An 18,029-nucleotide genomic window follows, 5' to 3' on the forward strand; every position below is an offset into this window, starting at 1 on the left:
CAGCAATGAGGAAAAACAATATGACTCTCTTCCTTGATTCCTTGCATGGCCCATGATTTACGCCACTGCAAACTACAAACAGCATCTGAACCACCAAATGGACCGGTGAACATGCGCAGTATGGAGGACCGTAATTATGAGATTAATTGTGAACAACGGCAGGATCATATCTGTCAACCTTTGGAGCAGAATGAACTTGATTCGGCAGTCCCGCGAGCACCACATCTCTCAGACGAATTGGCATGCAATAAAAGAAGTAAGAAACTGTGCAGCTCTGGTCAGAGTTTTGTCAGATACCGGAACTACATATTAGTTACGGTGTGACCTGCATTTTATTCTTTGTTTATACGAACGTGGATATACAGTAGGTGTGTGTCTTTTGACAGCATTACCTAAATCCAAAAGGTTGCCTATTTAAGAAAGTAAAAATAAAATGCCTCAGTATAAATAGATGTGTATGAATAGCACAATAATCAACTAAACTTTTGGGTTTCAGTATGTTTTTTTTAATTAAATTTTCATTTGAAAAAAAATCTGGGTTTATTTGAGTCCGTTAATATGGGCCCAGCATCCTGTCCGTATTAACGATCCTAGTGAGGGACAGACCGTAATGGAGATGCTCCAATGTCCTTTGAAATTTTTGTTTGACATGTAGGTGCTATGTCAGAGAAACTTTGCTATTTTGCTCATCCTCCAGAAATTACCTACTCCAGACTGAATATAACACTTGAGGACTCTTTCGAGGCTCTTTAATTGGAATGAGAACACTTTAATTAGGCTTAGCATATAATTGCCATGTGCGTTAAGTTGAAAGTGGATTTAGCTGTGGCTTTTACTCTTTCTCCTTTTTATTAAAGGATTCATTTTTCATTCCGCAATCGCTTGTTGTTCTGTGTTGAGTCAAACTAAAGTGGGTGTAAATGTTGCTGACAAAGCTTTCTGATGCTCTGAGCTGTACAAACGTGACCTCAGATGGGTGCAAACTTCAGATGAACACTGCGGATATTTGTGCTCTCAATTAACACAGACGAGTTTTGTGTGTAGTTAGTCCATGGGACCGTAGCCGGGGCTACATTTTATGCTTCTTGAGTTTAGTCTCTGTTAAATGCCTTGTTATTGACTGAATGAATTGCCTGCAGATGTTCAATTCGTCTATTTATAAAATAGATTTACATAATCAAACAAATTAGGAAGAGGAAAAAAGACTCAGCCAGCAAACATTTAACTTCCCCTTGAGGGCATGCGAAATTCAAAACATTGGGAGAATTTTTGTTATGACTAAATCCAGCTTATGATTAAAAAACCCCCACCACCTATGTATTCTAAAAACATAATAAATAAATAAATATTAAGCTGTTGAGCACAACTAAAGCTGGGATAACAAGGATTTGTTTTTAAATGTGGATTGCTATTGCCACATACAATCTTAAATATTCACTAAATTAAACTTTATGTGATTAAATTAAATTAGGAATATCTCGGTTTATTAAATTAACTTTAGCTTTTGGAAAAATACGAACTAGTTTTCAACCAAGTCACAGCTTTAATCCAGTTTCCTTCCCTTCTTCATCTAAGTTTCATTATCAGCCTCCAGCATAGATTTCTTTATTGCCCAAGTTTAGATCATTTCATTGCATCATATTAAGAATCTATCTATTCTGTAGCACGAATCTAATTCAGAGCACTCTGGCAGCAACAGAGAAATCGTTTCATGAGGGTCTTTAAGAGGTGTCAGGGGCCTTTTTGAAGAAAACATCTGAAATTGGAAGAGAACTGATAGCTCTCAACCTGTGACCCTCAGAGGATGTGGCAGCAGAAAAGAGTTTGTAACTTATTGCTCCAGTTTAATTGAGCCGTTTTTGGTATTTTACTCAGTATATTCATACATGCGGGTCTATTTTTTAAAACCAAGACTAATTGTTTAAGGTTACAGAAACATAAAATCCAAAAAAGATCAGTAGTTTACAAACTAAACAAGAGCTGTGGCAATATTATTCAATGACGTTTTGTTTGCTGACATTACAGCTCGCACTATAGCCTATCCACACAATTTGTTGAAGTATTTGACTTTTCAAACCTTTTAGCCAGTTTAGATTTGACGTTTGGGAAAAAAAAAAAAGAAGAAAAAGGCATGCATGCACTGGATGATTATGCTGCCCATAAAAACTGTGGAATGCCATAACAGATGGCTCACAAAGGACATGTGATGAATGCAAAATCTAACACATTCAGGGTTGTTGCTTCTGGTTTTCACAGAAGATAACATTTCTAGTTGAATTTGGTGGTTTAATAAAATAAACTGATGTAATCCATGTTTTGTCTTTACTGGTGTACTGCCACATTACCACTGCTTTGCATTTATTACCTTGGAGAAATGATAGTTCTGTCTGTGGGGTTTTGGGATGATATTAAAGGCTATCTTTAATCTTAAACTTCATATCCTTGTATGATTGAATTACTTTGTGTGTTTTCTGCACCAGGAGCATCACATAATAATACAGGAAATAAGGTAGCGAATATGGGTTGTGCTTAGTTTTTAATATTGTTTTCCACTTTGACTACATCTTTGTTTAGTAAATAATGACATGATGGAATCTGTTTAGAAAAGTAATTTCATATCATATCATAATATTCCTTTAAAGAATATAATTGCAGAAAATAATCCTGTGATAAAACATTTAATCTGGTGGAAACTAGTTTACAAATTTAAACATGAAAATTATTTCAAATAGTACATCCAGATAAATAGGATCAACTAAAAAAAAAAAAAACAGGAAAAAAACTTTGGTATTTCAAAACTGAAAATGCATTATATGTTATTATCCTATTGAAGAGCTAGATGGAGGACATTTTTTCATCTCGTACCAAAGGTCAAACGTTTGCTTCTTTCTTTAGTTCTTCAGAACAAAATGCACTGGAACCAAATAATTTCTACTCATTTCCAAAATTTCAAAATTAAATCCTTCCAGATTTCCTCACTTGAAAGTGCAGATAGCTTTGCACATACCAATGTCAGAGCTTGTCAGTAAGAAACAAACTGTTACTTGGCATATATTCCACTTACATATTTTATTTGTACAAAGTACACAAGCATCACTTTCCGCCTGCAGATAATTAGAGACAGTTTTGTAAAACATCAGGTTCATCACATTCTTATCCTCATGATGATCTCAAAACTTTTATGTTACACAACCTTCTGAGGTTGCACTCATCCGAATGTTGTACAATGTAACCTTGCAAGGCCATATATAAAAGTTTTTAAATAGGACTGAGACTAAATATTTTCATTAATTGGTGATCTCATTTTGTTAAATTTTAAATTCCAATAAAATTTGAAGTAATTCACAATTTTTTGTGGATTTAGAGAATGACTTTATTTACTCCCCCAGTAATAAATATTGACTGCTCCAGGTTGAATCCCATTTCCCCAACCAACAAGATGTGACATTAGAGTAAAATCATTTTATTGCTACTCACATCTAATTTTAGCTGGGAAAATTCACCCAGATCGAGCTGCAGCTACTATTTTGTTTTCACCCTTTCTGTTCAACATCTCTTCTTTCTTAGCATTTAATAGGCAACACAAACGTCCACAGTTGTGATACAAAGATGGCCATCATTTTAGTAATTTGCAATCTTTTTAGTTTGCAATTGTTCTCGCTTTACAATTCAAATATGACTTTTAGTCATAAGTAATGGGAATGAAAATATTTCCTCGTAGAAGGCTCCATGTTCCTGAGCCACTCCCACAACCTGTACGGACTCCAGCGCACATGTTGAAATATCAATAAAATGAAAACCAGATTAACACAATCACTCACCTCAATGGGGACATTCCAAGCCATGTAGACGTGACTTTTGAACTCATCCATCCAGACCTCGGCTACCCTGAGGGCGTTTCGCCGAACGTGAGACGTCAGATCCTCTGTGTACGGCTTATGAGCGCGTTCGATGTGGGCAATACGAGCACAAGGCAGGACCTCCACACTGCCACCACACTGCCACACCTGGTATGGAAAGATCATATAAAGAAAAGTCAGTGTAGGGAACCTCAGGATGTTTTTATTTAACCCTAAGAAAAACTGAAAATCACTAAGTTTATGCAAGAAAGTTTTAGATTTACTGTTGTTGGTAGAAATATATATACACATGTATATCTTCAGGAACTAACATCAGACTCAAAGCTTGATTGTTGCTTTGTTGTAAATGCAGTTCAGGGATGTCTTTTAACTCAGTGTGCCACTCAGTGTCAACAGTGGAAGCATGCCTGGACTGCTTAAAGCACGCACTGGTTGACAAGCAGCTGCCCTTCATCACCTCGGACTCCCGCCACGGCCCTGCCTGTGAAGAGGGAGGCTTTGTGCTGGAGAATGTAAATAATCCCAGTGCAGACAAGGAAAAGACAATACCACTAACTCTTTACATAATAAATCTCTCTGGGACGTTAAGGAAACACAAGGAAGAAGTCTCTGCAACTTTACACACCTGTGGTGTCTTCAACTAATATTTCTTTCAATAAGATTTTAAGAAGTTTTGTTTTTTTGGAATATTATGTGAATTAATATGCATATTATTATGCATTCCTAGTGTGAAAAATGCTCCAAGCACTTTCAGTTAATATGCAATCAGACAACAGTTTGGTTGGTTACCTCTTTACGAAAACCCACATAAAATAATTACATTATCTTTTACTACATTGTTACATACTTCAGCAACCCAGTCAAATGCATTTAATCACTTTCTAATAAACATTAGAAAACCTTCTTTAAAATATAAATATTAAAACTTGGAGGGAGCCAAGTCAGATAATTAATCAGGAGGATCACAAAGCTCTTGATTAGTATTTAAAGAATCTAAATGGTCACTTAAAACGGTTCACAGAAAGCTATGAAGAAGCTTTTAACCCCTTTGATCAGCTCTATCCGGGCTCATCAAGGATGATTTTACTTGTAGAGACGGTAAAGGGTACTTGGAAATCACTTGTGTGTGCTGAGCTCAACACTTTCCCAACGCGACCTCCTATGTTTCAGATGAATACGGTTAATATCATCACTGAGGCTTTTCTGTGTGCAGAAAATTCCTTCCTCTCATTACCATCCAAAACAAAGTAACCAACAGCATTTAGTGCAAATCAGCATCATCAGAGGCAAAGAACAAACATCACATGTGAGGTAAACTGTTGGTTTGATTTGGGGATTATTCATGAGACACTGGAAAGCCTTTCAAGAGTAAAAATAGTCATGAAAGCCGGTTAAGTAACCGAGATTACTTCTCAGACTACAAGCTGATTGATGTGTACTTATATTTGTTGGATTAAAGTAGTAATATCTACCAGCAAGGACAAAATTATACTATTTTTTGCTAATATTAGTGTTACTGTATTTTTCATACCTTCTTGAAACAAATAAAACCTAATCACCAAACACAATAAATAAAAATCAAATGATTAGAAATGGGTATTTCTTTCAGTTTTCTGAGCGGTTTTAGGTATAAACCAGTGGTAGAGCCAAATACAGTATTCATAAAGGAAGAGTGTATGTTTTTACAGATATTTTAATTATATCTCTTTTTAATGAAGCAAACACATTTCTTGATGTCCATGCAACACATACGGTTGTGCTGATGTCCGAGTAAATACAGGCAGAAAATAAAAAGGGAAACAGTCTGATCTAATACTGGAGGTAGGAGGCAGTCTCTCTTTGTATATTTTTCCTTTGCAATTTATTTTTTGTTTTATCAATGATTCAGATGGAAAATTGCTGTTTAGAAGGGTATTCATGCAATGCATTATTTTTTTCCCAGGTTATAGTTTATACACGGCTATGCGGCTGTAGCTTTAGAGCCATAGATTGACTACAACAAAAATGAGTCAAACATTAATAAAATTTTTTTTTTCAAAACTGAAAGTAAAAAGGAAAATCTCGAGTGAATGACATGGATGCTGTCTTAATAAGTCAAGAAACCTTTGGATAAGACACATTTATAACTATGAAAGTCAGATTTATTGGTACTACCAGTAATGGGAATCAGCAACAGATTTCATAACGTTGCATAAGAACATTTTTGAGATGTTCAATTCAAAAGCTTTATCTAAATAGTTCATTGGCTGATGAATATTATACTGAGATACCAGAGGTACAAAAATATTGGATTTGAAAAAAGCTCAAGAAATCAAATTGCTTGAAAGGCTTATGCAATCTTTTGCCTAGTTTTAACACGTTTTCATCTTGAAATATTTTTCCATTTATCAAAAGTTGGTAATTTGTATCTTTAACGCAATGGTGCAAAAATGATCCTTCTATTGTTCTGAGTCACATTTCATGTCTGCCTAAGAGCTTTTGCTTGATGGATATCCGTGAACTGCCTTCAGTTTTTGTTCCCTAAATTCATTACAATAATAAAGCATTGCTGTCAAGACAGCAAATCTGAGTCTGTCATAATTTTCACTAGCTGCAGTCAAAGCACAGCAGCCTTATATCACCATTCCCAACAGTTGCATTTGAACAATCAAACACACCATCTAATTTGCATCTTGACTCATGCAATCTGTTTTCCTATGTGCTAGTGAGCGAAAAACAATGCTGCAGCAAAACAATTATAGGACACTTTCCTAATACGCAGTCTTCAGTGTGACAATTTTCTCAATTTCCATGCTGTCAAATAGCCGACAAGATGTGTAAACACAATTACAGACACTTGCTTCGTGTCATTTAGGGATGGAAGCATATTTCAGCCACACTGTGTTCAATGAAACCACCGCTTTCCCTCCTCCAGCGGATGTTTGAGTCTGCTTTGTTTCATTAGGAGTCAGGTCCGTCCTCCGAGTCTCTCCGACTCCACCGCAATGAACCAATCTCAATCACAAGAGCAAAAACACTTCTTTGTAAAAATGTACATGAAACATGGAGAGACACCACACCTTCTGTTCCACCTTCAAGCCATTCTCTCCCATCCCCTTAAACAAAATGTTTTCCCAAATGTATTTTGGGAAAACATTTCTTCTTTCTTTGCAATGAAAGAAGCAAAACCAGGTGGAGAAAGAAGCAAAACCAGGTGGAGCTGATTCACCCAAATTGACTGTTAGCTCCAATTCTTGCTCATTTTTTGTGTCTGCTCTCCCAATACTAAGATGGTCATCTTTTTTCAGCTAAAGTAAGTTAACATTCAGCCACAAGTTAAATGGGCAGAAAAGTTAGAAAGAATGAAAAACATTTTTTTGGAAGTAAGCTTAATGTTCCAGCTTAGAGGTTCTTCTAAAAACTGGAAAAATAACTTAAATGTGTGATATTACAAGCAATTATAAGCGTATTATCAATCCTAATCAGTTACCTACAGTCCTAGGCTGAGAAATCACTGGTCATAGAGCAGATCACAAGTCCCTAATACGTCCCTTTTAAAGTCTGTTTATTTGCAGTCCTAAACCAGAGAGGAGAAAAGAAAAAGACAACAGACAGCATACAGAATGCAAAGTGCTGGATTTGTCTCCTTTGTTAAAAGGAGTAACAGGGTTTGAATTACGAGACGTGATCCCAAAATACCCCTCCCTTCTCCAGGAGCCGTCTCTAGGATCGGTTACCAATCTGAAGCCCCAAAAGCAACAATCTTATCTGTTGAGCAACAGAGTCAGAGACAGTGTGTCATAAACTCTATGTTGTAAATCACTCTCCAGTGACCGAATCACTGGAGAGTGTGAGGTGGGAGATTGTGTTAATCAAACTGATCTAAGTCATTCTGCGACAGGAACAGCATGGTGTGCTAAACAGATTTGTCTAAGCAGCATGATACATAGAGAACATCTGCACTCTTATCGCTGAAACGCAGTTCTTGCTTTTTCTCCCAGCATTTCCTGCACCAACAAATAAAAATTGAATAAGAATGAAATAAAATATTTCCCAATGTTCCAATGTCAATGTCTGTAAAGCAGAGCTGCTGACTGTAAATGATACTGCAATGGTTCCTTCAAGGGCTGTTAACTTTAAATAAACATGTACCAGATTTTTCAATTATTGCATGTAGTTTCCAGGAATATGAGCTGTGCTAATCTGTAAACTGTCAAACCACTTCTTTTTCTTGGCCATCATTGCTTAGTATTGCACTCACTCCATGCTCTTTCCCCAAGATCGGGTCTTTCCTTCTCCCCGAAAGCAAAAACTGTGCTCAGCATAAGCTCTGCAGTGTTAGTTTGGTTATCTTAAATTATTCTGGGGGTCACACACTATCTATTGGCATGTACTATAATTATAAGGTTTGTGCTAAAACAATATTTTATGTAACGTTTTAACAATTTGTAGATTTGCAAAATACTGTGCAACAACTCAGGCATTGGTAGGAAGGGTAAACTTTATACTCTGTGACATCCATGTAAAGTTAGCAGTGCAGGTTGCTTTATTAAAAATTGCTGTTTACACTCATGAATTATGAACAACTTTCTGGAGAACAGCCTGCTTGGTGCAAACAGCACAAGCCTTTTGAGAATTGGACACTTATACCCTAGATGATACAAAATATGAACAGATAAATAAAGAGAGATACTCCTTTAAAATTATGCCTGATACTTAATTTAAAAATAGCCAAACCATGTCTGCACATACAGAGGCTGATTGCCTAGAAACTTCCAGTGAAGGATTTGTGAATGAAGCTAATGCTGAAGGTTTTTCTTTCTGGTTCTTTAGTGAAAACTAAGTGAGCATTGGTTAAATGGCACAAAATAGTAGAAACTTCTGTGCAACACTTAATAAACCTTATTCTTTTTATTTTCCCTTAGCTAAGTTTTTCACAATTTTCCTGAAAACATAAAAACATCACCACAAAACAATGAATAATAGTCATATACACACACTATCAAAGGGGCTAACCATGTATGTTGCAAAAACAGTTGTTCTGATATTAACATGGTGTGTGATTGCAGGAAAAGTGTTTCCCTTGCATAGAATAAATAAGAAGCACAGAATGTGTGCAAATGTGAATGTTTTGTGTGACAAAAGTGGTTTTTCAAATGCGGATGTTTTCATTTAAACTACTTAAAAGCAAAACAACAGAGATTTGTTTTCAGTCAGAATTATGAGACTTTTAGGATAGATACAACAACTTAAAGGTTGTTGTATCTATCCTATTCAAATATGCTTTTCATTTTGAATGCTTGTCAAACTCATCAAGCAAGTACCCTGGATTTCTGATGAGTAAACTGTTTTAGATGGCATCTGTCAAAAATAGGACAAATTCAGTATAATACCAGAGAAAAACATTGTTCTTAAAGAAGAGATCCATCATGAAGCACTGCGTTCACATTTAAGGGACAGCACTATGTATGTTCCAAGCACATAGCACCATTTTATGGTGCTATGTGCAAAATATGCACCATATTTATGTAAATATATAGCATAGAAATGCTATATACATATACAAACCACAATCTAGAGGAAATTTGACTTCGAATTATAGCCATAAGCCTTGAAACTAGCCTCTGTCTCTTTAAGAAGTTTCTACCCTTTCTGTCATTCCCCTTCAGGGTGTCATCACAACAATGCTTCTCCATGATGCTGCTTACAACCATTCTTAGAAGTGTTTGACTTTTTTTTTTCTGCACAGTCTTTAGCAAATCATTTTCTGCCCCCCGAGAAACTTAAAAGTCTTGTGAAAACATCCTAATATTTTTTAATTCACTTGACTTTAAAGTTTTTCAGTAGTAAAATAATTCATATCAAAACTAATGTTAGCATTAAAGTCAAAACACTGAATAATATTTTGCTGCCTGATGCACAACTCAAAGCAGTGCAGGCAGCTAGTACTGCCTCAGTCTGACTACACCATCCTTTATCTGAACCAGATAATAATCATAATTTTCATTATCTGAAGGGAAATGTAATGCCTTTTCCCAGCTAACTCAATTTTGTGAAAGTAAATAGGAAAACATTATCTCCACCATGCATGTATTTCTGTGGCCATGATCTATGACGGAATCTCACAAAGCCTTTCATTGGGAACAACAGTTTTGTTTAGCTTTGTTCAGAAATGCTAACAGGAAAAAATAAGCTACTTGAAACATAAGAATGAGGACTTTATTGCATTTCAAGAAAGCTGGAGAATTGTTTCTTATTTGACTATAAACCACATGCTAAATAATATTACCCTAAACCATAGAGAGAAGAAAACACTGAGAGCAGTCTGAGAGCACTTGATTCTCAGACTGTCAGTTCCTACAGTTTCTAAAAGTGGAAGATCTATTAGGTTACATTCACACAGAAAAAAAAAAAAACTAAGCCTAACCCCTAACCCTAAAATGTCAAGATAGCAAATAAACAATAAAGAAATGATAATGCAGAAACATAAAGGAAAACAAAAGTAGTAATAAGTCAGGATCATAACACAGAGAAGTAGCAGTCATATAGTTAAGACGAGGCTAAAAAAAACATTCCTCTGTGGCTTATGTCATCCTGACTAGTGCAGTTATGTTGCTTTAGGCTGTTGGAGGACAAAACTGACCGTTCCTCACTCTGCCCAATCATTTATTTTATGTTTTCCTTTTTGTTTTCCCTTCATAAAAGCTACATCTGGCCTGGCATGCTGTTCAGCTGTGACGTCTTCCTGGAGGGGATCAGGAGGAGCTATTCTGCTGAAAGCCCCATGACCATTACTTTCATCTCACAGTGACAGCCTCCTGTATTACAGTGAAAATACATAGACAATTTACAGAAATTTGTGAAGTTACACCGTCAAGTTCTCTAAGCAATCATGAATTACTTTGAAATCAAATCTAATCTTACTTTATAGTTCATAAAAAATCTCTATGGCAGCCAACCCACTACGGCACGCTTCTTTCATCACTTGTCCTCAGAATTAATTGTTTTTGTACAAGAATGTAAAGACTTGATTATGTCAAGACTTCGAAATATCTGCTGGGTATTTTGTAAATTGTTTTGTATACTTGATTATCATAATTTCAGGATATTTAAGTATTAAAAAAAAACCCCACTATGTACAACATTCTACGTAAAAGAACTTGGGTTCTGTTTTCCTAGATCTGATTTGTTAATAATGTAAAACTTTTCAAGACTTCTTATCTAATAAATGAAGACACTAATGAGAAAATGATGAGTGATTCTCAAGTTTCAATAAAGGTTGAGGGAATATAGGTTATCATCCCTCTTACTCGCTTGGGTCTTTAATTAACATAAAAAGATTACCCAAACTTTAAATGGCTTAAAGTTTTTAAAATCCACTTACTCACAGCACACACTAACCAGGCATCTCCTCTGTAGAGGCTGTTCTTAGTTTCTACAGTCTTATTTATGTAATAATGGTAATAAAATTCCAACTGAAGTATGTATTTACATATTTATTTAAAAAGTACATTAAAATATTTGCTATGTCAGAATTTGTCAACGTTTCTGGTTTTAATGGTTTCTAGCTTCCACCGTTTTTTTTTTTTTACCGAATATTGTTTAAAGCTGAACTTGTTGCTTTTGATATATAAAAGTAAAGACAAACACAACAAAAATCTAAAATTTGATTCTGGTCCAAATCTTTTGAAATACTTATAACTCCTTTTCACTATTTCATCTCAAACTATAAAGCAGCAGAGCAATAGATGGTAGACAGAAAATAAAGAATTTATAATGTTCAGGTTTTTATCAGCTCATATGAAATTCGGGTTAATATGCACCAATAAATCCCAAAAGAGATTAATTACATGCAGCTAAAGTCACAGAAAACCAACTTCAGAGTCCTGCAGCAGATGGTACGGACACTTCTTGGATGACATGGGGAGAAAGTACAGTCTAAATTCACAAGGGTTGTGTGGTAAGATGCTGCCAAGTGTCTTGAAAACTCAATGTGTAAGTGTACTTAGAAAGGCTGCTCCTGTGTGAAAGGCAGGAGGGAAAAACTGCAGCAGAGAAACTGATGTAAGAAACCGAATTAGGCTGGAACAGAATGTGGATCTTATTTTAAACACCAATCCATATGTGCATCTTTTTGGGTTTTTTCTTTTTTGCTCGATCCCCACTGGATTTTGAATGCCACCCTTGGAAATAAATAAATAATGAAGAACAAATGAATAAATAAACAAATGTAAATCATGGAAGACAAGGCTGCAGTATTCCATATGGACAGCAGAGAGAAAATTCACACAGAATTGTTGAATTATGAATAGATCTGTAAATATTGCATTTATCTATCCACATTTTAGAGTACTTTGGAAAAGTGTTCTTGATTGGTTCATTTAACATAGTTATTTGGGTTGTGGTAATTATGCCCCAGAAAACTTTCATGAAGGTATTCAAAACAAAGGTGGTCTACATCAGACCAAAACATCCTGTCATGGTTCGTGCAGAGGGATTTAAACTCCGGAGGGAAATTACTCAATTTATATTCAGATATTGTGAATATCTCTGAGTATCTGTGCTGAGAAAATCCCAGGAGACGCTTGGTAAGGTGCATCTTCCAAAAAAAAAAAAAAAAAAAAAAAAAAACTTCAAACTGAAATCACGTCTTGCTCAGTTTTGCTGGAAAAAAGCGGCAGATAAAAATTCCCATTTCTGTTTAAATTTTTACTCATTGTTGTACACAGGAATCCTTTAAAGTGAAAAGTTTCACACATTTTACTAGCCTGTCTTCTATTTACATGCTAATCCAGTGACAAACCGTCAGGGGCTTCAAATAATTCAGAGAAGCCCTTCTATACTGACGCTCGCCTATAATTTAAGAAAGCAAAACCTCTTTAAGCATTTCTTCAATGACGACTGCACATCAGAGTTTTGAGTCAGAAAATACATGAACTGATAAAACGAACAAAGCACAGCCAAGCAGTTTTTAAATGTGCCGTCTGTAAGTGTTTGAGACAGTGCTGCGTTAGGTGTTTGAGAGACAGTTTTCTGGATCGCAGTTAAAATACAACAAAGTAATTAAACAAAGTGACTGAAAAACATCAGGTGGACAATCTCATCAGCAAGCAATATTTTGATTTGTAGCCAGTCTTGAAGATTTGCAGCTGATCATTTGATGGATTCTGTGTTACAGAAACCTGTAGCACTAAAAACAGCATTGATATTGCTGTGGATTAACTAAACTACAGCTGTACAAATAAAAAAAGTCTCCTTAAAAATGCTATGTATTATCTACTCCCTTCTATCTCAGATTTGTTTTCTGTTTGAGGTTATACTGGAGGAACTGAAATAGTATTTCAGACAAAGCAGGGGAACCAAAGTCACACAAAAATAAGTCTGCTCCTTGTTCTTAGATTTGTGAATTTTCAGAGATTAACATTTGCAGATTGTTTGTTAGTATAAATTAAACAATTTCTGGGTATATTTTATGTGATTCTATGAAACAGTACCTAGAGCTCTTTGAAAAAGTCAAATTAAATTTGAAACGCTATAAGAAATGTAGAGATGTGGCTTTTTATATTTTATATCTCTTGGTTTCATAAATAAATTCAATAATATAGAAGGTATTATAGCCTGTGAAAAAGTCAGTTATGCGAGTTTTGCAGCTGCACCATGTAATCCTTTGAAGGTAATGAAAATAATCCATAAATCCATTTCGAAACTGAGTAATGGGGCCGATCGAATCCAAGTAGACTGCTGCTTGCTAAAATGTAGATTGCCTGCCAATATTGCAGCAAAAAATAACATTTTAAAATGTCACATAGATAAAAAGGAAACCATAAAAATGAGTATCTTGCTGGCTACACTGTGAACTATTTTTATTTCCCAGTACTGAATCATATTTCAATAGTATATTACCAGCAAGAGGCACCGCATGATAGTTTTCATTCTGTACCAGAGTCCCATCACTATTCACATCACCTGTTAGACAAAAGACTGTCTTATTGATTGAGCTGTTGGTCTGAGATTACATAGTGGGAGACGATGGATTTTCTGCAGTCCAGGGGTCATGAAACTCCATCAGTGCTGTTCTACAATTATAGCCTGAGTCTGTGGTCTAACACTTAGTTATTCACCTTTAATGATAACCTAAAGCCGTTTTTCTGTGCTCAAAGGAGAAAGTCAAAACATCAATGCAGAGAAAGGTAAAGATGCCCAGATTGTTTACTTGAAATTGATTTTCAGTGACAGTAATTATATTTAAGGTACTGTAGATGTTAGGTCTGAGTTAACAAATAGATGATTATTCCTATTCATCTTTTCTATTATGAATACTGAAGTTGAAAACTTGAGACTTAGACATAAGTGGAGATTGCTGTGGTAAAGTGTTATTAACACTGACCAAACTCTGTCGGTTATGATGGTTTTTGAATGAACAATATATTAATTACTACAATTTTTGGAACATGCTTGATTTAGAGCTAATACTAATTGATTGATGAGTTTTCATCAGAAACCGTCAGTGTAAATCATTATGATGACGACAGTTATGGTGTTTTGTTCCCATTTCCATAAGTAATGTGCATAAAGCCTGCTAGATAATAGTTGTCTCAATGATCCTCATTTTTCAAGAAAACCTCAGAGGGAGATTTGCTTTGCTCTTGTTTTGATGCATTGTCCCAGGCTGTCTTCAACAGTGCAATATTCAGGATTCACGGGTGTTTGGGGAAATTTCTTTAATTATAATTTCGTTTCAAGGTCCTGAGGTAATTTTAGATGCATTCTCTACAGATTATGTTGCAGGACCACCTCAGATAAACTTGCATGTTTGGTTTGAGGTATGATTACGTTAGGCTTTCAAAGAACAATTTCAACACATACAGACAGCCAGAACTCAAAGAGACATTTCAGATTTATGTTGTAACCGAAACACTGCGGTGTGATTCATCCTGGACACCGATTACATTTACCAGGACTCTATTTCAGGCTATTGCAGCAGGAAGCTATCATCACAATTTTGCTGCATCCACTGGATCAATATGGGTACGTATAAGATGTCCATGACTTTAGAGGAGATGGACATCACCACGCTTCCAGTATTGCCACTGGGTTTCCTGAAAACAGATAATAGCTGAGAGACTTTATTGCTCTGGTCACCTCTAAAAGTCTGAAAGGTGCTAAAGGCTACAGTTTTGCGAGTGTATTCTGTTTTGTGCATTTATCTTAGCTTATTTGTGTGATTCCACATGACGAAAGAAAGAAAAAATTCTTCATTCTAATGTTTGCTTCGTCCTTAAATCAACCAACTATTAGCATTCTACAACACAATAAATTATATTTCTGAAAAATACTCTTATTTTTATGAAAAGAATAAGTATAACAAAGTTTAGTTGTTTTGGTCATACCATGTCTGTATGTGCAGTTTTGTACTAGTCTGTGTACTGGTCAGATGTGTTTTTTTTTTTTCTTCTTTTCATTTTTGTGTTTTTGTCGATAATTGCACAAACCTAACAGTTTCTGCAAATTACCTATTTCATGGACATGCTGCAGAATGTTTGTCACAAGAATGATTTTAAAACATTTACTTGCTCCATAGAAGAGATTCGTAGGATCAGGGCAACATCGAGCAAACTTCTGTTTTCTGTTAGCATTTTTAAATTATACATGAAAAGTCAACAAAGTGGAACAAAAACCTGCCATGAGCAAGAACTGCAGCTGTGCATTTGCACAGCAAAATAAATACACAATATCCAGATGTATGCATGTGTAATCTCAGGAAGTATAAGAAATCTAAATCCCAGGGATGCATAAGTTGGAAGCTTTAAATAAACTCTGACATGGCTGTGAACCCAATCACTGACACTAACTTTCAGTTGTTAATGACACCACTGTTTTGGTTAAATGTGTTGACATGAAGACTTAGTCATGAGAGGCATATTTTTTTTTCTGTTTAAGAAAACTAAACAGAGTGCGGATCATTACGGAAAATTAAATGTTCTTCTCAACGGTGAGTGACTGCTGAAAACTGGAAAATTCCTTACAAACATTCACCATTTCTGGCAGAAGAAAACTGATCTTATATTTCCCTTAAACTGGATAAGCTGTCCAATTGTGCATGCATGTCCATGTTACCATGCACCCTTTGGAAGCTTTAAATCTCAAACTCTGTACAGATCCAGCCTTTGAGGAGGCAGAGGAATGGAGAACATTGCATATTGCCTCAGAATGATGCTGAAAATCTAGTTCATACCGTTTTTGCCTCAAGGCTTGATTGCTGCAATGCATTATTACCTGGATGTCCCAAAATCTCTCAAAGAAATCTTCAGCTCATCCAAATTGCAGCAGCTGAAATATTGGCAAAAATGAATAAAAGAGGCAATATTTCTGTGACTCCCTGTACAATACAGAAGTAATTTAAAATTCTTCTTCGTACCTAAAAAGTGTACAATAACCAGGCTCCATCTCATCATGAAGATCTTATGATTCCCTTCCATCCAATCAGAGCACTGTGCTCTAAGGCTAAAGGACTACTTGTGGGTCATAGAGTTTCCGCACAGAGCCTGTGGCCGTCAGGAGCCTGCCTGATTCAACAGTCAGATGAGGTCTCTATTTTCAAGGTTTTTCTTTTTCTTTTTAACCGCACAAAACAGCTTGCATGGCTTTTGGTTAACCAAACAATGTCCAGATAACCAAGGACACTGTTTATTTGGTGAAACTATAACTCTACAACTGGATTTATCTCGTCTAGCACGTAAAAGCAGCATAAAAGAATCCACAGTATTTCACTAGATACCCCAGAGAATCCAATAAAACTAACAGATATTGGTATCACAATATAATTTTTCCACAAAGCGAAAACATAAAAAGAAAACCAGGGCTTATTTTAACCGTTTTACCGCTGAACCTCATAAAGTTGCGGCCAAGGACTGTAGCTGCTGGCCTTGTTCAAATGCATCTCTGAGGACACCATGAGAGCCAGCCCTGTGTTGGCAGTCAGTCTGGGGGCCATGACCAGTGTGCTGCAGGCGGGCAAACTCTGCTGGTGCTCCATCGCAGTGGTTCCCAACCCTGAACCTCAGAGCATTTTATCCTGACTGATTTAGATAATGCTCCTCTTCAGAATACCTGATTAAGATAAATATTTATAAACAACCTATTTCAGAACCTTTAGGAGGTAAATCTGTAATTTCACTGTGATATGTGAAATTGCAACACAGAACAACAGGTGCAAGGTTGTGGACTACCTCTTTCTGGGATTTCAAATCTTGGGTCTAAAATATATAGGCCTAACTTTAAATCCATATTTGCCTTAAAGTATGCCTGCTTTTCAGCCACATTTTTATTACTGTGACCAATTTTGCAGTGTCTTGTAGTCAGACATGCTGCCGACAAAATGTCATTGTAATGTTATACAAAGACAATAATTCTACCTACCTACCTAAATAGCAACTCAGTAAAGCAGTTGGGTTAATTATAGTTTGTAAATGTCAGCACAAAATTAATCCTAACAAAGGTTTTGAACTAAAGTGATGTTACGCAACATTTGACGAATGTGCTCTGTTTTAAAACTGTGAACAAAAATCCAAACACGGCAGCTAAATGATTTCTGGGATTAGTCTTCCTTCTGTTCTGCTAATTGGATCTCTGTTATTAGCTACGATGGATAAATCCACATTTGGCATCCTGCTCTGAAGTTCCTTTCCACAGTATAGTCCAGTAGGAACAGAAAAAGGCACTCCTCTCTTGCTTTTATTGAAAAGGCTATTAGTTCATATAATGGTCTTTGTAACTTTGCGGTGAGCTACTTTTACCAATCCTTGAGAAGGACAGCTAATGCTCTGACCCTTCTGTGTGTCATACTGCTATTATAAACACACACTGTGTATTTTTGTGGTTCACACAAAAGCTGATGGTGTATAACATAATGATATGGTGGAAATTATGGAGAGGGTACATCTGTCTGCTCTGTCCAGCATTATAAAAAGTAACACAGTCTTTAATGCTGACAAGTCTCTACAGACGGATCATCGGGGGGAAGGTGATTCGGAATCAATCAGTATTGATTTTTTTGTTCTTGCTAAAACTACACAAGTAAGAAGGTATGTCACAATGCCTTCTGAGTAGCTAAAGGATTATGTCTTCTGCTGTGTTGACTATTTTAGAAGTGTTGGGCCAAGTCGTTAAAACATGTGATCTGCAAAGTCA

At 35.9% G+C, this 18,029-nt stretch overlaps 1 protein-coding gene across 3 annotated transcripts in view; it reads right to left on the minus strand.

The window, feature by feature from the left end:
• galnt18b (UDP-N-acetyl-alpha-D-galactosamine:polypeptide N-acetylgalactosaminyltransferase 18b) overlaps positions 1–18,029 on the minus strand; it is a 91,053-nt gene that overhangs the window by 14,538 nt on the left and 58,486 nt on the right. For all 3 annotated transcript variants that reach the window (XM_007554112.2, XM_016672491.1, XM_007554113.2), the window contains one exon: positions 3,822–4,007. In XM_007554112.2, the coding sequence (XP_007554174.1) occupies positions 3,822–4,007 (186 nt within the window). The remainder of the gene's footprint in view (positions 1–3,821; positions 4,008–18,029) is intronic.

The sequence above is a fragment of the Poecilia formosa genome, unplaced genomic scaffold, assembly GCF_000485575.1.
Source record: "Poecilia formosa unplaced genomic scaffold, Poecilia_formosa-5.1.2 Scaffold61, whole genome shotgun sequence".
NCBI lineage: Eukaryota > Metazoa > Chordata > Actinopteri > Cyprinodontiformes > Poeciliidae > Poecilia > Poecilia formosa.